Raw genomic sequence first — 25,287 nt, 5'->3', positions numbered from 1 at the left:
GATTCTGTCGGGAAAAATAATTAATCCTGTCTGGTCATGAATGAAAGACAAATAAATTAAGCCATAGAATCTTTCTGGTCTAGAATTCCTGCTAATTATGTCTTCTACTTTAGACAATTATCACTTTGCAGACCCATCACTCAATAGCCGTTCATGGATTACTGGACTTTGTGCTAACGGATCATTATCCAGCCTTCATACCATTAGCAGAATAAAGACATTGTCCTGCTCTACAATAAAATACCACCTCAAGTCACACAGTATGGACCAGACTTTTCTTTCACTTGGTCTGGAATAGCAAAACTGCAAATACACATCCAAAACTGTAGCTGCTCCAGTTACACACTCATGATGAAGTGCAGACTGTTGCCTGGAGAGAATTGTGATTAACAGGCATTTACCAAAACACTGCAATAGTGCTCAGACTCAGAGAACTGGGACCTGGGTGAAGACACCTGTGAGACAACTCTCTCCTTTCACAATGTCAGAGAGAACTCCGAAGGAACATGATCCCACTAAAATCAGTGAGACCACATGAGTGGCCTGGTAAATCCCAGGAACGAATCTCAGTTTCATTTGAGAAGCAGAACAGTTGTGCCTGGAGATGACAGGTTCACCAATGACGGATTTGTGAATCATCTTCCCTGTAACGCATGCCCCAAATGTAGCACACAGATGAATTAATACGACAATGGTGCTGTCGGACTGACTTACAGAAAAGTTATTAACTGGTGTCCCAAATAGAACTAGCAGTGCCTATGGGCAAGGAAAAAAGCAGTACAGAGGAAAATGGTGTTATCGCTGAATAGGCATTTGTTAAGACGATGCACAAATTGACACATGCTTAATTCTCCTACTAAACCATTAGCTTCAACAATGGCGACATAACCACAGTGACAAAAATGCAGATACAGTTTGGTTTACAGTGGGTTGCATCGCAATTCTATGCGCTGCAAACTTCCTGAGCTTCCTGACAAACACACAGTGAAAATGGAGATGTAGGTTCTATAGGGAAAAATTATTACCTTTGCTTTTGAAAAAAATGAGTATGCCTATCTTTAATTTATAGGTATTCCACACTACTGTTATTAATAGTGCCATAAATCTGCCCTAAAGTGACAGTTTTTAATCACTGACCTCAAGGGAGTAAGGAATACGAAATTTGTGCTTATCGGAAACAGCATTAGCAAGTCACTCCCCCAGTAGGATAGGTAGGGGTCCAGCTGTCTTATTAGACTAGTCTGTTCCAGGCAGGGAGGGCTTGTGAGTCCTGGTGGTCCCTTACCCACTGCAGGAGCATGGGCTGGGCTCAGCACTGTTCCTTAGCACGTGCCCAAGGGTAAAGCTACCCAGCAAAGGGAAAGAAACCTGCATGGGGAATGCATGTGCTCTCTAGTTAGGTTGATATATCAAGTTTTAAAGCATACCAAAAGAGGTCCTGAAAAGGAACTCTTTTATATCAAAATGTCTTCAGAGTATTTCCCAACTTTGCTATTGGGAAGGATACTTCAACAACTGAACGATCACAGCATGTAATCTATAATGGCAAGAGACTAGGATGCGAGGGGTTGATAAGGGAACTAGAGATGACTATTAGGCAACTATTTTGTGCAAACGTCTGATCAATACTTGGAAGCCAAGCCCTTCCTGACACTTTCAATTCCTCCTCACTAGAAGCACAAAGGATGCATACCTGCAGATTTCACCGAAGCAGTTCTAGAAATGCCTCAGGAGGAAACGTTTAAGTGTAAGGCAGCGCCAGACCACGTGAACACAATTAATCCATTCCGCTCCAGAACACAATCGCCGTCTACACCCAAGGCAACTCTACCCACTGCCCACGCTCCAACTGCAGCTCTTCTCCAGGCTTTAACGCTTTAGTTAGAGCTGGAGCTAAGTTTCCCAGCCCGGAGCACCTGCCTGTCGGTGGCCTCACCCAGAGGGGAAGGGAGGAAGCCCATTGCTAAACCAAACAGTGGGGAGGAGGAAGAGGAGGAGGAAGCGAGGCGGGGGGGAGCCCGGCGCCCAGCCCCGGCAGCGAGGCGGGGGGGGGGGGGGAGGGGGCGGCGGTCCCGGAGCGCCCCCTGGCGCGCCCGCGCGGCGGCGGCCAGCCCGCGTCCGTGCCCCCCCCCGCCCCGCACTAAGGCGGCGGTGGGGGGAGCGGCAGTCCCGGGGACCCCCCTTTGCACCGCAGCACGGTAAAGGGACGGCGGAAGCGAGGCTGGTGCAGCACCCATTGCTAATTGACCCCGAGGGGAGCGCTACCAACGAGAGACACATACGCCGCTCGGAAATTTAACTGGCATCTGATCGTAGGAAACGCGAAAAGCCAAAAATATAAGATAACTTGTAACTTACCATGAAATACACCGTTGTCCACTAAGAAGTGCCTGCAGTACTGCAGACAGCTTTTCTTATCCAGACTCCAGTAACTCATTGTAAGATGACCTTCTGCTCACCATCAAAGGCAGCGACCCTTCAAAGTGAAACAGAATATGGATAATTATGAGTTAATTTACAAGAAATGCGTTACTGTAAGCACTACAAGAGTATTTATTTGTGCCCGTTATGCAAAATAGTTCATTGGCTTCCTACAAAGCATTACAACAAGAGTAGTCCTTCACTCTCCAGACATGCCCATCTCCAAGGATGTACAGCAAAGGGCGCAGGTGGATCGCTTGGACCGAGCTAGAGACAGACTGTCACTGATGCTTACGACTACCGAGCTGAAGGCTGCTGAAGCAAGCCCACCCTACCCGGCAGTCGCTGCACCCACGACAGGCGTCTGCTGTTACAGTCAACCCCCACAGCCCCTGCAGGCTATTGCGGGGGCCATGGAGAGATGATCAATTTAATCTATTTAACGATGCTGTCCCATATTTAACAAGCTACGGACACATCAGACAACACACCACCACAAAACTATAAATCGCCCCCAAGGGAAGGTTATTTAAAAAAAAAAAAAAAAAAGTGAATCAAAGGTAATTTCTTCCTGATCTTGAGACCACAGAGCAGTGTTATGTGGACACAGAGCCCCCTGAGCACTCCCCCTGCACCAGCACACCCCTGCCCTTGGCAGGCATTCACCTGTGGGAGCTCGAGACGAACTCTCCTGAGGACAGGCAGTTTGAGCAGCACCTTTGAGGAGGAGCGCTTAGGTCAGCCACGCAAAATGCATGTCCTCCAGCCCTAAGGGATCCCAGCTTTGCACAGGGAAGTGATGATCTCAACTCAGAGCACCAATGCTACCCAGTGCTGAAGCACATGATAAACCATCAATCTGCTTTACCATCTTTTCTGCTTCGCCTGCCTCTGTTATACCCCCATTACACAGCTAACCACCAACAGGACCAAACAGAACAAGTGGGAGCAATACCCTTCCTGGCAAATGCCACCAGCCAAGGACACTCCAAAGCAAAACCAGAGCACCTGGGAGCCAGAACACCCCCCCCTCAATGGCTGCCTGAACAAAGCATCCTTATCAGCAGGCAGAAGCCCACGTTGCTGCACAGGAGGAAAATTGGGATTCACCTCTGAACCACTGCACTCTTTTCAGGGGCAGACTGCAGAGAACTTCTGCTGAGACAACAGCAGCCAGGCAGCAACCCTTCCCTGCACAGGTCTGTGCTGGCCCCTGCCTTCCCTGCTCGCTCGCCTGCCAGAGCTGAGGCTCCCAGCACTGTCACAGGGTAAGTTCTGCCTTTAATGCCAGCAGCACCAGAGACAAGCCCATCAAAGTATTCATGGGTAATTTGCCACAGATGCTGTCACCAATAAGTGCTGGGAGTGGAGAGCAGTCTTTTTGGAAACAGGCCCCAGAGCTCCACTAGGCCAAGCCCCCGACCGCCAATTTTTCTTGGATCCAGCCAATAATATTTATAAACCAGTTAAAATGGAAATGCACAGCAAGCCAGTGCAAAACAAAGACCAACCAAGTGAAGGGAACGCGAGTGGCTGAAGCCAATCGCTGACAATGAGGGGAGAAACAACCCCCCTTCAGTCCCGGGAGTGTTTCCATCACAGCCACTGGCTGTTCCACTGCTGCAATCCGGGACAATGGGAACAATTGGAACAATTATTTTCAGAGACCTAAACAGTAGAAGTTAACTCATTAATAAGCTGGTGGTTATAACTCAAGACAAGGCTGTATTTGTTTGAGTCATTTCACTGAACTTTCATTCAAAGAATTTCAGCCTTTTGTTTTGCAAGTTGGACCTTGCAAAAATCCATCCCACCCAGCAGGACTTACTATGCAGTTATGGTTACAGCCAAACAAACGAGCATTTCATATTTCTTTGATATTTGCTGCTGGGAAAAAAAAACAAACAAAAAAAACCCATGGACTCCTTGATCTCCTGTTCTGACACCAAATCCTTTCACCGGATCCTCCTTCTCCCTTTGCTATTTTATCAAGTTCAAGACTCTCGTTTCAGCAATCCAGATACCCCTTCCTGTTACAAGCCCACTTTGGTCTCCCATTTTACCACCCTCCCACCTTCACTCTGGTCAACCCAGCTGGTTTCTCGCCCACACTTGGCACAAACAACTCCAACTGTCTTTATCCAAGCAAACCACTAGCAGGATGCGAGGACACTGCTGTTCAAGCCTCCTCAATAAAACTACTGCCAGGGGGGCTTAGTAACAAATTCCCCCCCGAGTGAAATACCAGCACACTGTAAATGCCTGGACTGCAGCTCTGCTGAGGAACACAGATCCATTTTGCTCAACTGATTTCAAAACAAAAAGGAACACAAGTAATCTTAAATCATAGCCAACAGGACTCATATTACCCTTAATGACCAATTCAGCTACAATTATTTCCTGGGACCTAAACACTGTACTCAGCTATAAGGGAACAGAAGAACCTGGAGAACTTTTCCCCTTCCCTGTGCATCGGTGCAATGAATGCTGTCTCCTGCAGCAGTGAAGGTGAAGCAGCTGATTGTGAAGAGCCCAGAAATATCTGCTATTTCTGGTCCACATGGAGACAACCCCAGTCCCCTGCAACAGCTGAGCAGACCTCCTCTCCCCCACCACTTCTGTCAGTCACCCCTCAACTGATTCACCTCACAAATCCAGGAAAAAACGCAGCCTGTTTCTGGAGGGCTGAATGAGCTCAGAGGACGTTCAACAGCATTGGTACTGTGAGGGTGCAGCAGTATCCTGCAACCTGGAGGCAAGGTAGAGGGGACCCAGCTTCCCCTTCTCCTGCCAGAGAGCTGTTGGATCAGATGGGCTCATGGCCAGGGATGCTCCACTCTGCAAGGTGGCAAGGCTTTCTTCTGCAGGAGAAGCAGCTAGCATTGGGGCTGAAGCCAAAAACTTGGTGAAAAAGTGTCAAGTGATGTTTATGTTTACTTGTACTGTTGATCAGAGACTGATAGGCAAATACTAATCCGATATCTACAATGGTTCTGTTGCAGGTTTGTGAGGAGGCTGTTGCTGCAGATGTCAGATTTGCCTCTCCACTGTTGTCTGTGTGAGGAGAAGAGATGGTCTGAATGATCCACTGTAGGTGTGAGCCAAAAGTGCCTGTTTCTGTTTTGCTCTATCTTAAACATATCACAGTCTCCATTACAGTATGTGTTTTGGGTATGGCCCATGTATTGTTTACACTAAAGGCATATTTTACTAATATTTGGAACACCAAGCAGTAATACCCACTACCTCTGCCAGACTTCGTCTTCTACATTTCTTGGACTTTTGCCCTTGCCAGCCATGAGCTTTCATTATAGCTTGCCATAACTAGGGCCACTCTTCTAGCGTTAATTAGCAAGGCACAAGCTGTTAGTTACTTTTAAAGTGTAGGAACAATTCTACTATCACGGTCCAGCCTACCGCCAGGCTTTTTGCTTTAGGCTATAAATATACAAGTGGCACCATATTTTAATTAAGAAAATCATATCAAATATTCGTCACTAAGAATTTACACAAAATAAAAAGAGATCTTATCTCCTGCTCAGCTCCCACATAGAACTCGTATCATAGGGGAGATTTGTAGGGAAAATGTTGCTATCGATATATATATGCAGTGCCTCTGAAAGAAACCCTTCAGCCTACTCCCCTCCCTTCCATGCTTCATGCCAATACAATACTCCTTTGTTCTTGCACAAAGGGTTCTCCCACACCATGGTGGCCCCTTAGAACAAAGGTTCTCCCTCGAATGTCAGGGATGAAGGCAGAATCCCAAAGTGGCTGCATGAGCTGATACAAATATCCTGTAAGAAAATCTTCCTAAAACACACCAGCAGCTATTTGAATGGCCCTCAAAGTTATTTGCTTTCTCTGTTACAGAGCTCTGGGAAAGCCCAGCCAAGATCATGCCTTACTGTATTGTACAAAAAAAAAAACAAACAAAAAACAAACCAACCACACACTTTGGAACAAATACCATCATTTCAAATGAACATGCATTTAGGAACTTAGCTGTACACAAATTTGCACCATTTCAACAACAATAACATAGTAGAAAAAAGAACATCCTGTTTATGTCATAAACCAGAATGTTATACAGGCTATATCTGTACATGTAGAATAAGCTATACGAGTAAAAAGTGCCAGTAAGCATATAATTACCTTTAAACAGGAAAGACTGTACCACCAAAACTATTTTGCAAAAAGTTACCTAAATCCTGAACAGATACAAATCTGACTTCAAAATTAGTTTGTGTAGTTACTTGATAACGCAACCAATTCAGAAAGAGAGTTGAAAACACTCCTAACTTCTCTGCTCTGCAGGTTTCTCAGCTTAGGGGTATCACTCTTTCACAACAGGCAAAATTCCTGCAGGTTCAGCCCTGAGCCTGGCACATTCATTCCAAGAGGTAAAGCAATTGGTGCTTCACTACCTAAGCAAAGAAGTGTTACTCCAGCATGTCAAGAACCCCTCTACTTCATACCTGGATAAATAGTATTAACATGTAAGTTGAACAAAGGAGTCCATTACATGGGTCTGCAGAAACACAGGAACTTGAAGGAACCGTATCTTCTATTTTAGCTGATTAATTTCCATTAAACGTGTGTCAGCTGTGTTATTTTAGTACTTTGAGTACTGTGTCCCATAAAAGACTTCCAAAGAGGAGAGCTATGATTAGTTCTACTGAACCATACTTTACAAAAGAGTTATTAATGGAAGTAAACCGATTTTGCTTAAAGAAGTTTGATACAAAAAACTAAGTAAAACTTATGTATTCATGTGTGTATGCATGCATATATATACACATCTATCTGTGTAGATATAGATGGATGAGATGAACAAATACGATGTTTTTTGTTATCAAGATAGTGGGTAAACTCACAAGGAAAGTTTTGTTATATGCATTCTTTAGGAAATTATTTGATTATAAAAGTTGTAGAGAGGAACGTATAAGATATTTCTGAATTTAGCAGAGGATACCTATGCTCTGCCGAGGTTGTGATAGATGCTTGTTATTACAAGAGGCTTAACACCAAGAACATAACACCTGACACCCCCTGGTCTCACTGTATTCTGCAGTTTCTCCTGTTGTAAAGAAAAACCCCATGCTTTACCAAGTCGTGCAGAGAAGCAGGATGCCCATTCCAGGGAATCATAATGCATTATACCAGCAGCTGGAAGGTGAGCAGCACTTGAACAAAACACGTTCTCAGCTCAGGCTGTTATGGTTAGCACTGAACTATTTTAGAAAGCAGCAGCATAATCTAAATATTTATCTGCACTATTTAACATTTAACCTGGACACTGTGCAGGTCTCAAATGTGAAGAGGGTATTAAGCACATATCCATTTAGCACCAGACAGGAACTCGTTTGAGTCCAGTGCACAGCTCTCTTGAGAACGCTCAGACTAATTGGTAGTTAAGTGTGCAGTATACAGGGTGGAGAGATTGCTAATCTCACTTTTTCTCAGCTGCCTGCTCCCCTTCTTGTTTCTGAAGCACTTCAACAGATAACAGTATTAGGTCAATCAGATACTGTGAATCGTTCCTAGTAACAGGACAGATACTGCAGTTCACCAGCACTTCCCTCCGACAAAACCACTGCTACAGTTTCAGAGCTCCCTGTTCCAGTATCTATCCAGTGAACACATTTTGAAAGTATAATTTATAAAAAGTGTATTCCTCTCCTTAGCACAAAATGGTGTATGGTTAAAACAAATATTTTGTAAAAAGTTCTACCAAAGTTTTTTGGGTTTTTTGTTTGGGTTTTTTTGTTCGTTTGTTTTGTTTTTTAAAGAAGCACATGTGCCTGGCAATTCTGTTTTCAAAAGAAAAGAAAGTCCAGAAAACACTGAATATTCAGAAGGCTCCAGATTTTGGAAGCTTGCACCTGTTTCAGATACCGCTAATGATCAATTTTACAGCAAAAAAACAGTTCAGAGATACTGGACACTACAACTGACATAAAGGAAAAGTAAAATAAAAAAAATAGGTTGGAAATGGAGACAAGCAACACAGAGTCAAGCAAAGGACACACTAAGTGTGTGACTGGAAATAATACTGTATTAGCTCCAGATATGGCCAGAGAGCACTCTTATAAGCATTAGAGACATCTGTATGGGAGGGCAGAAAGACCATCTGGCTGGCACTAAGTAGCAGGAATATACTGTCCAGAGAAACACTGGTCTTTAATCTGGCAGCTGTGATTGTGGTGAGGGCACTCAGAATCTCTGCTGACCGCCATCACGTGCATCCAGTTAGCTTCCAGTTAACACAAAAAATAAATAAATACCAAATCACAGTACAAATACTACTTTGAACTTTTCTTGGAGAATACTGAGGTAGTATTCAAAAGCTAAGCAATTTAACTTCACAACAGATCTACATGTCTTATTAGACCAGAGGTAGGTTAACCGATTTACCTTAAGTTTGAGACTAAGTAAAAGGTTCACTTACCTCAGGAACAGAATGAGGACCGCCCAGACAGGATCGTTGGTCTTTCTGTACAACCTCTTCCACAAAGAAACGTTCCAGATCAACCTCTACATCATTTCTAGAGGTGTCATCAGCACTCAGCAGCTTGGCAAACACATTGCAGTGAAAATCAGAGAAGAGGAGACACTTACCCTAGAAAGTCCTCTCAATAGTCCAAGGGCTCAGCCCTTTGTTATGCTAATATTACAGAATACCAGATATTGAAGAGACAGTGAAGTCATTTGCAATTCTGTTTACACCACAACATGCAACCAGGAAAATTTTTGCTCTCACCAACTTTCTTTCCCTGGAGCATGTTAAAATATGCTGCAGGATTTCTCCTAGGTCACTTTATCAGTAGTCATGAACAGGAACTTCTTTCCAGGCTTTATACATTAGAAAAAGAGCTGCTGTTTCCAGTCCATGTTCTTACTTTCTAAAGAAAGTATCAACAAACCTTCTGGTGGAACAACCTTCAAGCTTTCAGAGACCAGCTACTGCACAACATGGACTGTATTTTTTTAAAGCAGTATCTACAAAACAAAGTAGCCACTGGATGAAAAGCTTAGCCATAGTTAGACCTGAAATCCAAATCTGAAGAGATTATAAAATACTAATATGACAATATTTCACGGGGCATACACCCATCTGCAGTCTTGGGCTTCTTACTTCACTAAGCCACTAACAGTCACCCAAATATTGCTAAGCATTTAAGCTGGTCTGAATTCATGCAGATTTAGATTTAACTGTCACATAAACCCAGGCTCTAAGGGTTCCACACATCATCTGTGCAAATCTCCACTTTAATCAGCATCAAATATCAACATTCACTCAAAATAACTTGCATAAATGATGCTAAAGTTACATGTATAGGAGCCATGCAGAATAGGCAAGGCACCTCAGCTGCATCAGGTGAAAGATCCATACTGCTGATACAAAAAGACATTTCTGCCCAGAAATCGATGTCACTCTCATAACTTAAAAAAGAAAGTTTCACCTACCTATGGTGTAAACTATTCATAAATGTACAGATACTTTCCAAAAGTTAAAGTATCCTGTATTTAAAAAAAGCTTTAAAAGTACCCCCAAAGTTACACTCCCTTTTCAACAGCAAGTATTTATCCATAAATATCACCAGCATGAAAAAATATTATTAATAATACTTGGTAATAGAAAGGAAAACCATCCAGTATCTGATCCTTTTCTTATTTCTTTAGGAACTGGTCTGGAGGAATAAAATCAGACATTTTTTCTTTGGTTTATTTTTTTTGCCAAATAAATTCCCTAATCTAAAGTGCCATGAGGCCACAAGAACAGCTGTGCTGGCACAACGGTGGCAATAAAGGTGTCAGAGTGTGCAAGCCAGCACAGTAGCAAAGAAAAATTTCCTGTGGATTTTGCTGGATTTCTGAGAAACTCTTAGAAGTCAGAGTTGTCTATTCAAAGGGGGAAGGTCACAACAGAGTTTGGATTTGGGATACAGATGTTAACACTTGCATATTCTTTAGACAGATGAGGTTTCCCGAAAATCCAGATTTTTATTTTTTTTAACCTGGTATTTTGGCTATTCCCCCATTACAGCATTAAACACTAATCTTAGTCACACATTGTTCACCAGATAAAGACAGACTCTGATATCAGTTCACTTGTTAAGTGTTTGAAAAAGGTGCTTCTAAATTTTTTTCATTATACAGCAACTAATGATCTACATCAGCAAGCCAGAAATAGCAGTATCATCACTGACATTGCTATGGCCACATCGGACCACAGCTTTCTCCGTTGTCTCCTACACCAGTTCGGTCCCTCATCCCAGTACCAATGCTCTGCTGGGGACACTCAGGAAACTGTACCCGCTTCACTTGGCCAGTGTCAAGGCGTAAAAAGCAGGCAGCAGTGACTGCACATCTCCCTCCTGATGGCACTAGTGGTATGTGAGGTTCAGCCTAACCCTAACTGCATCTAACCTGGATCATGCTAGAGGACTAGTGCCCACAATTTGCTCCATAAACTACCCTTTCCCTTTCCAGGAAAGGAACAGATAGGCTTCACTGGACAGCACCATATGTGGTGTCTGGCCAACAAGTTGCCCGGCACCCATTCCTCGCCCTTGTAGCCCACCCAGTGCAGGCAGGAGGCCAGTCAAGCTGTGTTAGCCTCTATAATGGACAACTTTCTTATCTGTCCTACCCACAGCTAACAAACAGCAAACCTTAATCTTCCTGTAGCTGTTAATTCTGATGGCGCTTTTGTTTCAAGTCATTTCTCTGTTCTTTCTGGGAAGTCATGAAAAGCATGTGTCAGCACAACTTGCTGCTGAGGAAGGCATTAGAAAGGATTTGAACTGACTCCCCATGGCAACAGACCCTGAAAGGGAATTAGCATTTGCTCCCCATTCCTCAAGAAGCCTAAATGGAATTTGTTTTTCTCCTGTTTAAGGAATTATTTCCAGGAGGCAGCATGCTGCTGCCTCTATCGCTCAGTGGGCACAGCTTCAGAAGACACCTGCCTTGCACACCCTATGTTCAGTGTAACAGTCATCCCACCAGACATGGAACTAATGAAGATGAGTAAGTGTACATGAATGTTTTCCTTACACAGCTTTCCAGTACTCTGCACACCTTTCTGCTGCTTTTGCCAGCTCTCTGTACACCAAGTCATTAATCCAAATCATTTTTTGGTTTTTCTGCACAAAGATTTTCGAACTCTAGATGTTGAACACAAGAGTCTTTCTACACTGGAAACTTTAATCTACAGAGAGACAACTCACTTCACCACATTGACAATGCTATCTTTTCATGCATCATCAACAACACATCTTCAGATTCTATTATACACTTTGAGATTCTTTTACATTTTCTCCAATTTATTCTATAAACACCACCACTCACTTCAAAGTAGGCAGAGGAACGCATAGCAAGCCCAGAACTGTCAGCTCCAAGAGCCATCCACCCCAATATGAATAGTCCCAAACTCAGGGGAACTGATTAATCTCAGAGGCAGTTTGTGAACTCCCAGAGATTCCTAGCTCATGCCTCAATTCTTCAGGTAAAAACTGAAATCGGGGGGGGGGGGATAAATCCAACTTTACCTCCCATGCTGGAAATGATAAATTTCCACAGACTCCAATGAATTACACTACTGCATATGGTCAAGAAAATAAACTCCCATTCAGACCACTCAGTCCAGTGGCGCTGATGCTGACCAGGTGAACTATTGAGAGTGTCAGCAGAAGGAGACCACGGGTCTCCCAAGAACATATCAAGTACTGCTTTTAGCTGAAGCTCTGGTTAGCACTGCTTCGCCATATGCATCTCTGCCTGGGGTGTGAAACCTAAAAGGCAAGTGAAGAGAGTATAAGTTCCCTGAGAGATTCAATACAGAGAGAAAGTCACTGAACAGCTGCTGATAACACACCTTCAAGACCTTCTGAAAATACCCAGCACAGACTTTAAGACCTTTTCCCAACAGCAAAATGATGCTTTAAAGACAGGAAGTCATGATAATGAACATGAAATGTGAGCTTACTGTGTTCTTACCCATCATAATTTTAGAAAATAATAATTCTCTTAGAAATTAAAATAAATATTTCTCTCCCGTAGGTCATTTCACAGCTTTAAGAAGGACCTTTTCTTCCTCAACAGATCAGCAGAAACATACCCTGTAAAAAGCAGGTGGTATGGAGCACACTACATCCCACCTGAAAGTATCCATCTCTCACTAGGCATAAATAATAACTCGGACAAGTCATTTTCAGACACACTGTTAATACATGAGACCCTATTCTTTGAAATAGGCAACACTGCTATTGCAATAGCTGAAGCACCTATTGCTGAACTTACAGCTATTGCTCTAACTATGAAACCCTGGATGTTGCTCTGCTGTAGCATAGAACAATTCAAACAACGTGATAAAACATGAAGATAAAAATAAGATGCCTGGAAAGGACTTGTGCCAACACAGCCAGCCATGAGCATGGATGATCTGCATCTTGTATGATATTTGGCTACTCGATTGATATGCAATCCTCCAAAGAGCAGACATTTCATACAACAAGACCCTTTGTGTACGTCATCAGCTGACACAGTTGGTAATTGCCAATATTCTTCCATTTTTTCTTGTGGGGATGCTACCAAGTTCACTGCCAACCAATGTGTCAATCACCCACGGCTGGACCTAAGACCAAGCAAAGAATATGGGAAACACATTGATACGAGGCTCAGCAACACCCATTTTTGGCCCATGCAGTTGCAGTTGACACATCATCCCGTACGCCATCTCAGTGACACACTTGGTCATGCTCTGTGTCCATGGGTATGTGAACTTTGCGTCAGTTCCAATAAATGAAGTCTGTAATGGAGCATGGACTGCTTTATACAACGGCTTGTCTCTACTTGAAATTTCTTGCAAGCAACCTTGAGTTATTTCAAGTTGAAGGGACTCACGTGGACATCTCTTGCCGAGAATGATATGCTGCTTTAATGCACACGGCCAAACACCCTTGAAGCAGTTTTGCATTGTTCACCAGTGGACCTGAGCCTCCGCAGGGGTACACTGCATCCCCAGCATCTTGTCCCCGGCTTTTTCTAGCACTGCAGCAGGTGTCTGCTCCAAACCGCTGCCAGCAGCTCTGCCCACCTCTCCCTTCCACTCCTTTGCACTTGCACTGCCCTTGTAAGAACAGTGTAAGAAATGCATGGTCCACATCACTCTCAGCTACCCAGGTACAACTAGATAGTCCTTCTGCAATGCCAGATGACCAGCAAAAGGCTCCGTGACTCAGGAAAGCAGATGGCAAGCTCAGATCTCTGGAGTAATGATAATGCCCTCAGTGTCCATGGAGACTGAAACAAGAAAGCCACCTTTGTTACAGAAAACAATTCCAGCTTCCTAAAATAAATGGGGGGGGGGGGGGGGGGGGGGGGAAGAAAAAAAAAAAAAAGAGTACACACACCTGCCTCCTGGCCATTAGATCAGTCTGCACTAACATTGACCAACATCAGCAGTACTCCAGTGGAAGCACCTTCTGCTTACGGACTTGGAAGCAAAGACAGATTTATCCCTAGCATAGTCCAGACCCAGTGGTTCAAACCAATTAATCTCTGGAGCATTGCTCAGGCCTGCTCCACCACCCGGGGGAGCTGCACTTTGCTGATTAGTGGCTTTAACACCCTTCCAGTACAACAGCCATGGTGATTGCTCAGAACATGCTCTGCGTCTTACTATGCCAAGAGGAAAACACCGTAATAACTGTGTTTCTAAAGCACCTTCACTTCAGCACATTCAAGTAAATTAGACGCACTAACAAAAGAAGTTTCTGTAAGACCCTACAAGACAATTATGCACAGCAGTCTTAGCTCCTCTGAAGACAGAGACAGGAAAAACTGTCCTATTGAAGACAATACAGGAGGTCTCTAACAGACCTTCAAACAGACCTTTGATGTTATAATTTGGAGTGTTTGTGATATTTTTTTAACATTCAGACTTCTTTAAACTTATTTAGAAAAACCAAAGCAAACATAGGAAAAAATAAACAAACAAACAAAAAAAAATCCACCACTCCACCCTGTGTAGCTGTGGCCCTGGCTTTGCCATCTAGGTTTCAACTGAAATTGAATTGGATCTTGGGTGACACCTTAAAAAAAGAAAATCCTTATTCAGATTTCATTAAAGGAAAACTATTCTATTTATAGAAAGATTACTTTGTAGAGCCAACAGAAATACACAGCTTCAGCATTAAAACCTTTCCCAGCAATAAGGGGAAGCTAAATACTGAATAGAGGACTAATTTTCATTCTGTGTGTTGATGCTTATCATAAAACTGTTTTACTGCCACGGGTATTTCTTGACAGTGTTTTAAATTACAGGTCAACTCATGCAAAACTGGGATCTGTTAATAGCGGGTGGCCTCTCCTTTGCTTTTACAGAGTGAAAATTTTATTCTCCTTTACAAATACTGGTGATTTTGATCAAAGTCATCATGGGACACCCGCCTCAAAGGGTGAAAGGACAGAAGCATTAAATCAATTCCCTAGGCAACCTCCCAAGCTGAGCCAGTATTGTTAAAATAATGAGTTGTGCACCACTTGATCCAAAACCACCAGCTGATCCCCATTTTTATAGACAATAGGTAGCACAAAACCAGAAAGCGTCTGCAACCAGTCAGATCATTTTTCACAAATCATGCATCTTCAACTGATAAAACATAACATTTTTTCTGTAACAGCCTACTGGCATTTTTAAACCTAGAAAAAGCATCCTTCAAAGTACTTTGGTTTTTTTGGTTTTTTGTTTTTTTTTTTTTAAAAAAAGTAGTGTTCTCAAACTTATTCCAGGGAGCTAACGTTGAAAGAAACAGGAAGATTTTTAACAGCATCCATGCACTCTGCTGTCTCTCACCTCCCCAAAAGTCTGCATTTTCTTTCCATATACCATGTTATCTTTAACTTAGGTTTCTCATTGCAGGGTTGAATTCTGTCTGTCTTTTCAGTAATGTTACATGCAGGTATTGTTTCACATTTCAGAACAACAAACACCTGAAGTTTTCTTTCTCTTCCTCTAAGTTTTGTAACATACAGGCCAGAAGCCCCAAGGACAAGTAAATCAGGAGAGTCCACTAAAAACAGGCAAACACTGTGCTTTATAACTTAGGAGTTAAAGCACACTCTAAACAAAGAGCCTATGACTAGTTCATCAGATAAGGCTTGTATCTTTCTCCCTGGAATTTAATAGCACTTCTTCTAAAAACAGTTATTGGTCAGCTAGAGCTGAAGTTCCCAGAATTATACAGTTGCTTGATTACAACAAAACGTGTATGGAATATAATTCCCAGCTCGTTGTACTTTCTTTTTACTTGAAAAATGGTTTATCAAGTAGACTATCAGCCCTCAAACGAGGTATTTTTAGGACAGACTCAATCCAGCAAGAGGCTTGACTCTTCTCAGCTCCCACCTATTCCAGCACCTTACAGGGTCAGGACCAAGCGTTGCACCCTGCAACGCTCTTCGGGTGACGTCCTCCACTCCTCTCAGTGGGGTCAAGATTTTACGTTAAGCCTCATTTAACACGGTCTGGCCTAAGTCTAAGGCATACCAAACAGCCGCAGTTTTCTCCGCGTTTACCGAACCCGGTGCTGCAACTGTTCTGACACAGCCTTGCAGCAGAACCTCCCACGCCACGTGGCAAAAGTAGGTTTTACCCCCAAGAGAGGGGGCAAAGAGCCCAAAAGACGACTGGAAGTTTATCCGGCATGATTCATTATTTAACCAACAGAACAAACACGGCCAACGCAACGGCTGGAGCAGCTCCTTGTGACTCCGGCCGACACCCGCTACACCGCGGGGCCCCAGGGAAAAGCCCCTGGTACCAGCAGCACTGCGGGCGCTGGCTTTTCCCTCGGGGACCCCACGGTGCTCCCGAGGATGCCCCAGGGGCGGCTACGCCTCCACAGCTCCAGGGGACGGAAAGGTGGCGGTTTCTTTAGAAAGCGAGTACAACCAGCGTCCCGTGAGATACACAGCGTCCCACCGACCACAACGACGTTTTATCCGTGAGGTGAAAAACAAACAAAAACAAAAAGTTGCACCTTGTAAACCCTCATCTTAACTTTCGGCTGCAAACGCCGGGAAAACCCAGCCCTAACTCCCCAAACGAAAGCCCAGCGGAGGTTCCCAGAGGGGCGGGAAGTCCGCGCCCGCCCGGGAGACAGCTCCGTCCCGCCGCAGGGAGCCCCCGCGGGGGCCGCACCACAACCGCCGCCCAGCCCGCCCGCACCTCAGGGGCCGGGGCGTCCCGGCAGGGCAGCGTCCCGCCCGGGGCCCATCCCGTCCCCACTCACCGCGGAGACGCCGAGTTCGGCTTCGGCTCCGGTCCCGTCCCGCGCCGCCGCCGCCGCCTCAACCTGCTCTCCCGTTCAAACGCACGGCGCTGCCGCCCGCCCCGCCCCGGCCCGGCCCGCCCTCCGGCGAGGAGCGTAGGAGAAACCCGGAGCGGCACCGTAGCCGGAGCGGAGCTCTCTCCCGCCCGCCAGCGGAGCGCCGGCGGCGGCCGAGGTCGGCGATCCAGCCCCGGTGTTGCTGCGGCCGCTCGCCCGCTCCTATTCAACCTGCTCCATTGTGTGTCCGCTGCGAGTCGGCGGGGCGCCGCGCCCGCCCCTCAGCGCTACCCCGCCTCACGGCTAGCCGCGGGGCCCTTTCCCTAACTGTCCCGGTAGCGCCTTCCCACGGAGGGACTCACAGAGTGCCCCGACCCGAACCGGGACAAGCGGTCCGGGCTGAGGCGGAGCTGCCGTCCGGCGGGAACTGAGGGAGCGTAGGCAGCCTCTCAGAGCGGCCCCTCAGGCTCACCTTCGCCCCGCCGGCGGCGGGTACCATGGAGACGAGCGAGGCGGGACGGTCCCGCCGCCTCAGGGAGCCCCGGGACGGCGGAAAGCGCCGCACCTGCCGCTGGGCGGGGCGGCACCGCCTCTCCTCACGGTCTTTCCTCACCGCCTCTCCTCACAGACTTTCCTCACAGCCTCTCCTTACCGCCTCTCCTGACAGACTTTCCTCACCGCCTTTCCTCACAGCCTCTCCTTAACCGCCTCTCCTCACAGACTTTCCTCACCGCCTTTCCTCACAGGCTCCGCCGGCGGGACGACAGAGCAGCCCCGGGGAGGCACCCACCGCCCTTGGGAGCCGGAGAGAGCATTCATGGACCTTCCCCCCCAGCACGGGTGGGATCCCACGGGGAAGGGAGGGAAATCGTCGGGTTTGACTGACTTTTTTTTTCCTTTTCTTTAAATATCTACGGTGAACTTCGAGGGCTGTTCACCTGCGTTGGTTAATGGAACCTAACGGCAGGGAAGCGATAACCGGTACTTACACAGCTCTGATTTCCCTGGCGTACGGTGTACCGACGGCCACCGAAAGCTCTGGGCTTCCTCCTGGCGTGAGGGAACGTGCCGCTGGTGGAGGAGGTCAAGTCTAAAACTTCGCTTTCGGAGTTATAACTTCAGATATGTGATAGTCCCGTGGGTGACTGAGGAGCGTTTTGGAGGGAACCAGCAGGTGTGACGGGGAGAGGAGCGGGAATACTGCAATGAAGAGGAGGTGTAGCCTGGGGAAGGTGACTGCGCTGTCTCGTCCCTTGGCGGGGGGAAGCCATCCCAGGCACCCATCGCTGTGCGGCAGCAAGGCCTCGCTCCACGCACGGGGCCAAGCTGCTTTGCTAGCCTGTCAGGAAAGGACACTAACGAACGGCACCGTGCCCACCGCTTTTGGGTGGGCTCCGAAAAAGGCTGGTAATGTTTACGGCAACCATTTGCCTTACATGCTGCACCGGCAGCAAAAGGCCTGTGCAAAGCTGAAGATATTTTTCTTAGTGGGCCATTTAGAGGCCTCGCCTCTCACCCCCTATGATCTTTTTAAGATGTTTTATTGCTCAGCGTGCATTCAGAGTTGCAGGGCCAAGGCAAGAGAGATAAACCACTTCATTCTTGTCCTTATGCTCATTCTCAGCCACACACGAACTGCACCCTCTGCTTGGAAATACTCTTGCCTGTATTGCAGCTGGGGCTAAAGGAACGGGATAGTGCTCCTCAGAGGCAGCGCAGGGTGTTTTTAGATAATAAAGTGCTTTTTCTCCCCTGACCTCTCAGCCAGTTCCTCAACTCGGTTCTGCAGAGCTATTTGTTTCTACTCCTGTTACCACTTTTTCAATAGACAGGCCTCCCACGGAGACAGGATCTGCAACCTCTCAAGCCTTGCACAGATGGAAAGCACAGCTTTGAACTGAGTTGTGCTTTTTTGAGGGGGGAGGGTGCGGTGGTGGTTTTTTTTTTAAACAGATAAGCCTGGATGATAAGGAAAACAGCATTAACAAACAATTACAGGAGTCGACTTTCATGAAGTCAGTTGTCACTGCAATCCCAAATCCCGCACCACTGGGTTACTCTCTGTGAGACTAGTGTTGTCCATTACAGCACTGATCCCTTACGCAAAGCTGCTTCCCTGGGTTTGTATTCTGACCGAGAACTGCAGTAAGAGCACATCACCAAAACTTTTTGTCTTGTGCAACAAACACAAAACGGGATCGGAGGCCTGAATTCAAAGATTTGGATATCCATCTCCAGAGTTCCTTCCAAAATTATTTCTGTAAGACTACCTCACAGCCACCAATACAGGGAAGGGAACTTAATTTAGTTCAGACCAAGGGGAGGCTTCCTCGACAGAAGTGATACAGCAGCTGTATTGCCACCCTTTAAAAATCCCTCATAAACCACAACCTAACACAAAGGATACAGCGATTTGCTGTCATTCAGAAAAAGCTCTAGGGCTTTTCTGAACTTCACCAAGGCTAAAAAGGGCTAAGAGGCAAGACTGTGAGGGAACAAGCTTGGTTCACACTCACCCACTTCTCACCTCTGCTTGCTAGAAATGTAGCATTCTGTTTCCTGAGATTTTTCGGCTTTACAGCGGATTTTTTGTGATAAATCCTCCTATGACTCATTTACAAAATAGAAGTGCAAAGTCCAGGTAGAATTATTTTTAATTATTACAGAAAAAAAAATCCTACCTGTACAATTATGCCCAGTTTGGAAAAGCTCTTTATACTTACAAAGTGTAGGAACAGGAACACCTATAATCCCCCAGGAGAAGTGGATTATTGCTGAGGCTGAATTTGCAGTTCAAAATCAACTCTGAATTTTGCTTCAGAGAATGCCACGGCCAATACCGAATCCCTGACCGTGACTTGTATGTCCAAGTACCACAGCAGTGGTTGGCCTAGCCCTTCACTGTATAAGGTATAAAACCAGATGCCTCACTTTTTTTCCCTTTTTTTTTTTTTTAAGCAGGCACAGATTCATGGTTTCCAGCTCCTGTCAAGGTCTGCCTCTGCCCACAGAGCCGCTTCCCGCCCCCCACATTGATTTCCAACATTGAGGTCTGTACTGCAGGTACTTCATGGCTACCTGCTCTCATGGCTACCTGCTCACTGTGCTTTGCAAAAACCAGCCTCACCCCTGAGAGGACCCAGGAACAAAAATAGTAAAGAAGCACTGACATCTATTCTTACCCCAGGAGAAGCTGCCTTTTTTTTTTTTTTTTTTTTTTTTAGAGTGTTAGGATTCACAATTGTGCCCTGAAGTCAGCAGAGAAAATGACATAGCAACTAATTGTCAGACAAGCAATGTTCAGCTATTAAGATTATTTTGTACCATGCTCTTCTCTCTAGTATGTGGCAGGCAAGGAATCGCACAGAAAGAAAGAAAATCTGTAAAACACTTCACTTTAAATATTAGGACTGTGGGAGGTTAAACAAAGGTCAAGTGCTTGGTAACATGTAACAATGAACATAAGAAATCCAACCTTTATTCTGAGAATATTTACAAAATAAAGAACAATACGCTCTCATATACTTAACACACGTTTCAAAAATAAAACAAAACCAAGAATTTAAGTTCTTAGCATGGTATGGTCCACCTTTTCAAATTTCATGTTAAAGTTTCATTTTCATTTTAATTTTAGATATTTATAGAACCATCAGAAAAAAACAGCATCAGTTTTTTCTCTTCAGTTGAATTTTGTCTTCTAAAAATTTGGATTACTGACATATTAATTTATATTCTTGATATACCAACTGATGGGGTTTCCCCCCCCCCCCCCCAAGAACCTTTATTTGCTATGACCTTATCAGCTTTTTAAGATCAGCTATAACAAATTACCTTTTATATTGGTAACAATGCAACTCATTATTCAAGATGAAAGATTTTTGAAACACAAACTATACACAAAAGCAGTGTTAGAACAGAATTCAAACAAAATGCTCATGTGTAAACACATACCACAAGCTTTGTAAAGGTCTGAAATGGAGTTTTCTAACCAATGTGAGCTATGTAGTAATGACATGTAACAGAGAAGCATTTAAGGCCCAACATGCTGAACTAACACTCTGCACCTCTCAAAAACTGGACTGTCGACTGCTTTCACTAGGCAGTTAACAGAGCTGTGTAGGTGTTTAGCAGGTGGAAAACTGGACAACTAACTTCGGACATTATTGTGGAAAAGTTCGGCTTCAGAACATTTTAATTTGTGGCCTGCATGCTACTACTAAATTTCAGTCCCATAGGGGTTATAATATGGCATGAAGTAACTATGGGTTTTCTGTTCAAGACAGGGACCCTTGAAATTATGGCACTGTTTTTTATCATAAACTTACACTTTACATAAAGCACATAACATGGGTGACTGGCATTCCTCCAAGCAAGTCTCCCTTTTTACCTTTGTATAGAGCTTCTTAACCAGCTTGCAAATTGTTTCAATGTCTGTACAAATTTATTGTTGCTTATACGATCTCTAATTCTTTCAGAGTAGCTTTCTTCTTTCCATATTCCTTTATTTTTCTTCAAGGCCTTTAACTCTGCTCGAAGCAGTCTTTTGTGAAGTTTCCAGTACAGGCGGGAATCATGATGTAGTCCTTCAATACGTGCTGTTCTGCCAAGCCCTTGTCTCAAGAGCTCTTCATTTAAGCACACGCTGAGAAATCGACCCTATAAAAAGGCACATTAAATAATATATTCACTTCACTTTTAAAACACTTTTATTTATTTTTTTGTGTGAAGTCCCTCCGAGATACAAGCTTTTTCTTGTGGCTAAATCTACGCTCTGGCAGAAAGAGTTAAAAGTTAAGAGGAACCCAGCAGACTGTTAAAACCTAATACTAATGCAAGACATTTGTGAGAGAACATTTGATAGACTAAACATTAGGCTAATCAGAACTACACAGTATAGCCTAGCACTATCTGAGAGACAAATAACACTCATGTCATGAACCAGCCTGCAAAAATACTGGTCTTGAAATCAGATTTACAAATACAACATTTAAAATTCATATCAAGATAGATAATTATAAACATATTTTCTACATATATATTTTATATATATAAATAAATTATAAACAATAACATTCCTTAAATGTACTGAGATAACTGAATTGCATAACCACAGTCAAACTCAAAACTGCAGATAAAAGTCATTTTTTGCCACTGCATTTACCTTATTTACTAAAACAAGGCAGTGGAGTGCCAAGTCCTCCCTTCCGAGAAGTTGGAACCATATCATTTGTTGGGGTTTCAACTCTCGCTGTAACCAGGCCATGCCGCTTGGAGCCAACTCCACTCCAGCAAGCCTTACCAGCAGAAGACCTTTTGATTGCCCTGATTATAGAAAGAAAGAACTTTGTTACTGAATGTAGCAAAGGAAATTTCATGCTTAGCACAGACCCTCAGCTGTTGGTAATGAATTTATTCCCATGGACTTAAAAAAAAAAACCCAAAATACATTTTAGTTCCCCAAAGCACTACTTATTTGTGAATAAGAATTTGGTCTCATCTCTCCTTCAGTAAAAAAAAATTAATTCAAGATTGCATAAGTGGTTTAAACTGGTTTATTTTGCATACAATTAGAAAGAACTGCTTTCATTATCAGTCACTATCATTTTATCTGCAGGGGCAGAAACAATAGGCAAGAAGCATTAGCGCCTGCAGGTGTTCCCAAAGCACCCCTGTGACTCACGGACTTGATGGACAGCTTCTGCAAAGTCACAGGAAAACTGTCCCTAAGAATGTGGTTTGTATATGTAGCTGCCGGATCTTCATCCGTAAAAAAAAAAAGCGTAATCCCAATAGAGTCTTTTTGCCAGGAAGGAGATGAAGCAAATGAACTGCCTGCTTTTGCTGCCAGAAAAATATCACGATAATGATGCTAATTAATACAAATATTGTACTTCCAAGCTCTTTTTACAGGTCTCCTCGCAGCCTCCGATTCCCCAGTTTCCCACCTGTAAAGTAGGAAAAGACCAAAAGGCAGAGCCAGAACTGTACCTTACTCCTTCCTCTCAAGCTTGCCCCTACCTGTTCTCTGTGCAGCCGCATGAAGAACAACGTTTCATTCCTATCCTTGTTCTTCACATACTTTTACTTACATTTTCTCTGTATTGATGTAATGAAAGGAATGCTAATGGGAATGTGTTCAACTTCCAGGCCTTTCTCAGTTACGCGATGTAATTTTCCCCGCAACTTCACATTCTTTTCTACAAACTCCACAGGTATATCCAAAGCACTTGTAAACTTTGCTGTCTATTGACGGAAAGAAGAGCAAGACAAATTTTTTTTAAAAAAGTAAGGCAGTTACAAAAACATTAAATCCAACAACTTCTTAAAATAGTTTGGCTAATTACAGATCTATTATTAGACAGCATGGGCAAGTATATGCATATATTTTTAATGGTAATCAGCTGCAGGAGCCATTACATGCCAGCCTTTCCAGACACTTAGGGATGTTCCCTGTTTTACAGGACTTGCAATATTAGGGGTGGGCATGAAAGCGAGGTTTAGAGAAAGAACAGAAACACATTTTTGAGCACTACATATTGAAGTTCATTTGATTCACCACGAAAAGAGTGTTTTAGAAGTGGCCTGAACGCTGCTAGAACAAGGCTGAAAGGAAGCCAAGGCGTATTTAGAGATGCGAGCAAAGAGCAGATGCACTGAAAACAAAGGCGGAGTGGGGAGGACAGAAGCAACACAGCCTGTGATAAAGGAATAAAAGAGGAGAGGGACAAAAGCAGGTGTACACCTTTGAAAAGATCACAAGAAGATAAAATTTGATACCATAGCCACCGATTAACGGGAGGATTCAAAGGGACAGTTACATGATCACACAGGAAAACTAAGCTTAGCAGCAGCAAAGACTTGGCCTGCAGCAGGGCAGGGACCAAGCGGCCCCTGGTTTAGGGGGTGGAGGGAGAAGGACGGGCACCGGGGATGGCCTAACACCCACAATTTCAGACATTAACGTCTAGAGGTCTCACTGGAAGAAGCCTTTTGTAGAGCACTGACCTACTTCTACACACACCACTATGAAAAGTACCGACCTGCTTACCTACAACTGCTGTGACACGCCAGCCATTGGGGGAAATAAAAAGCCAAAATACCGCGACTAAACTCAAAGAGCTTTCTACTGTATGTTATTTATGCAGTAAACCTTCCCTTTTGTGGTCCGTGAGGTCTCCCACCAGGAATACAGAGATTCAGGACCTTGCAGGCAGAAAGCCTGAAGGTTTTTACAAACAGAAGTTGTTCGAGTCTGATCTCATTTGCGCTGGAGGCTCCAACAGCTTGATTAACACATTCCCAAACCCTCGGTTTAAAAAAACACAACCCCAAACCATCAAACCAAAACCCAAACAAAACAGAAAAAAAAAAAAAAAAGAGAGAAAAAAGAATTCTGGCAACCTTTGTAGTTCTGGCTTTCTGGTAAGATTTTAAACTGAAAACTTTATGCAAATGTTCTCTCAGGGCAAACTGCATTTGGAATTGTGCGGAGGGAAGACCGGGGCAACTATTATTTTTCAAACAGCTGGAAGACCACGGGAGAACGGGTCGCTCTTTGCCTGGAGCTAGCGGTGAGGCGTTAGCGCCTGCCGTGAACCGCTCATTTTAGGAAGAGAAGGAAGCGTTGGGGCCAGGTTTAAAAATAATCAAAAAGCAGTTCTGTTGGTGGAAGTACGGAAAAAAGAGGCGAGGAAAACACCTCTGCTTCGCCTTCCCTTTGGACTAAGCGGTACGAGGCAGTTCGGACCCCACGAGCGACCCGTGACCGCGGGAACCGGGGAGATGCAGAACACGCTTCTGCGTTGGAAAACAAGAAGGCCCGAGGAAGCTGCCCTCCGTTCCGGCCGCGGAGATGCCGCTTGGGAGGGCACAGCCGTCAGCCCGGGCTCCCGGCCGCCGGCCCCGGAGGGACCCCTCGGCCCCGCCGCACTCACCATGCGGACGCTGCGGGCCAGCACCAGCAGCCCGGCCACCGCCATCCCGGCGCTCAGGTTCTGCGGGCGGAGGAGAACGGGGTTCAGCCCTCGCCGTCGCCACCATCCCCGTCCCCTCCCCCGCTCCCCCGCCGCCCCACCGGCCCCGTTACCCGCAGGAGGCCGAGGTGCCCGTCGGCCCACTCGGAAAACCGGGCCAGGCCCTCGGCCAGGCCCTCGGCCGCCCCGCTCCGCCGCTCCGCCATGGCCGCCCCGCCGCTTCCCCGCCGGGAGCGCAGCGCCGCCCGCCGGCCCGGAGCCCCGGCCGGAGCGCCGGGATTTTGGGACTCGGGGCCCGCAGCCAGCCGTCAGAAACCTTCGGACCCAGGCGCGGTAACGCTCCTCCGCTCGGGCAGCTTTAAAGGCAGGCTCTGGTAAGCGCTGGCCGCCGTTACGAGCGCCCAGCTCCCTCGGGTTGGCGTTTAAACCGAACCGGCGATGAGCTTAACTCTGCCAAGCTGTGGCACGCCTCCGCCGAGCCTGTGAAACGAGCTACCCTGCAGGTCCCCGGTCGCATCTCGGGCCGCTAGCTTAAGAGAAAAAACAACTTTGGA

The 25,287-nt window shown here is 45.3% G+C and overlaps 2 protein-coding genes across 6 annotated transcripts in view; both read right to left on the bottom strand.

The window, feature by feature from the left end:
• Window positions 1–16,816, bottom strand: part of PLCH1 (phospholipase C eta 1) — an 84,190-nt gene extending 67,374 nt beyond the window's left edge. For 3 of the 4 annotated variants that reach the window (XM_049803226.1, XM_049803235.1, XM_049803228.1), the window contains exons 1-2: window positions 16,725–16,816; window positions 2,359–2,476 (exon numbers count right to left, since the gene is read on the bottom strand). In XM_049803226.1, coding sequence (XP_049659183.1) covers window positions 2,359–2,437 — 79 coding nt within the window. In that variant the 5' untranslated portion in view covers window positions 2,438–2,476; window positions 16,725–16,816. Of the gene's footprint in view, window positions 1–2,358; window positions 2,477–3,087; window positions 3,107–16,724 lie in introns of those variants that run through there. The other variant, XM_049803227.1, reaches the window with a different exon arrangement.
• Window positions 16,817–20,210: 3,394 nt separating this feature from the next.
• Window positions 20,211–25,057, bottom strand: C6H3orf33 (chromosome 6 C3orf33 homolog). 2 transcript variants are annotated; one of them, XM_049803281.1, is made up of 5 exons: window positions 24,847–25,028; window positions 24,695–24,754; window positions 22,850–23,003; window positions 21,922–22,082; window positions 20,211–21,416 (listed from the first exon to the last, which is right to left on the bottom strand). In XM_049803281.1, exons 1-5 carry the CDS (start codon window positions 24,937–24,939, stop codon window positions 21,144–21,146), a joined length of 741 nt encoding a protein of 246 aa, XP_049659238.1. In that variant the 5' UTR covers window positions 24,940–25,028; the 3' UTR covers window positions 20,211–21,143. The 2 variants fall into 2 exon arrangements, with proteins under 2 accessions (XP_049659238.1, XP_049659240.1); XM_049803283.1 differs by lacking the exon at window positions 20,211–21,416 and having other exon boundaries at window positions 21,979–22,705; window positions 24,847–25,057.
• Between the last annotated feature and the right edge of the window lie 230 nt (window positions 25,058–25,287).

Source organism: Accipiter gentilis, chromosome 6 (assembly GCF_929443795.1).
Source record: "Accipiter gentilis chromosome 6, bAccGen1.1, whole genome shotgun sequence".
Classification (NCBI taxonomy): domain Eukaryota; kingdom Metazoa; phylum Chordata; class Aves; order Accipitriformes; family Accipitridae; genus Astur; species Astur gentilis.
Note: the sequence above shows the minus strand (reverse complement) of the source record. Positions and strands in the feature narration are given on the sequence as shown.

Bases quoted from the DNA above. Each gene is read 5' to 3' on its own strand.
- C6H3orf33 (XM_049803281.1), bottom strand. From the start codon at position 24,939: ATGGCGGAGCGGCGGAGCGGGGCGGCCGAGGGCCTGGCCGAGGGCCTG. The intron at 23,004-24,694 runs GTGAGTGCGGCG...TTCCGTCAATAG, and splicing joins TGGCCCGCAGCGTCCGCATG to ACAGCAAAGTTTACAAGTGC. The intron at 22,083-22,849 runs GTAAGTAAAAGT...TTCTATAATCAG, and splicing joins TACATCAATACAGAGAAAAT to GGCAATCAAAAGGTCTTCTG.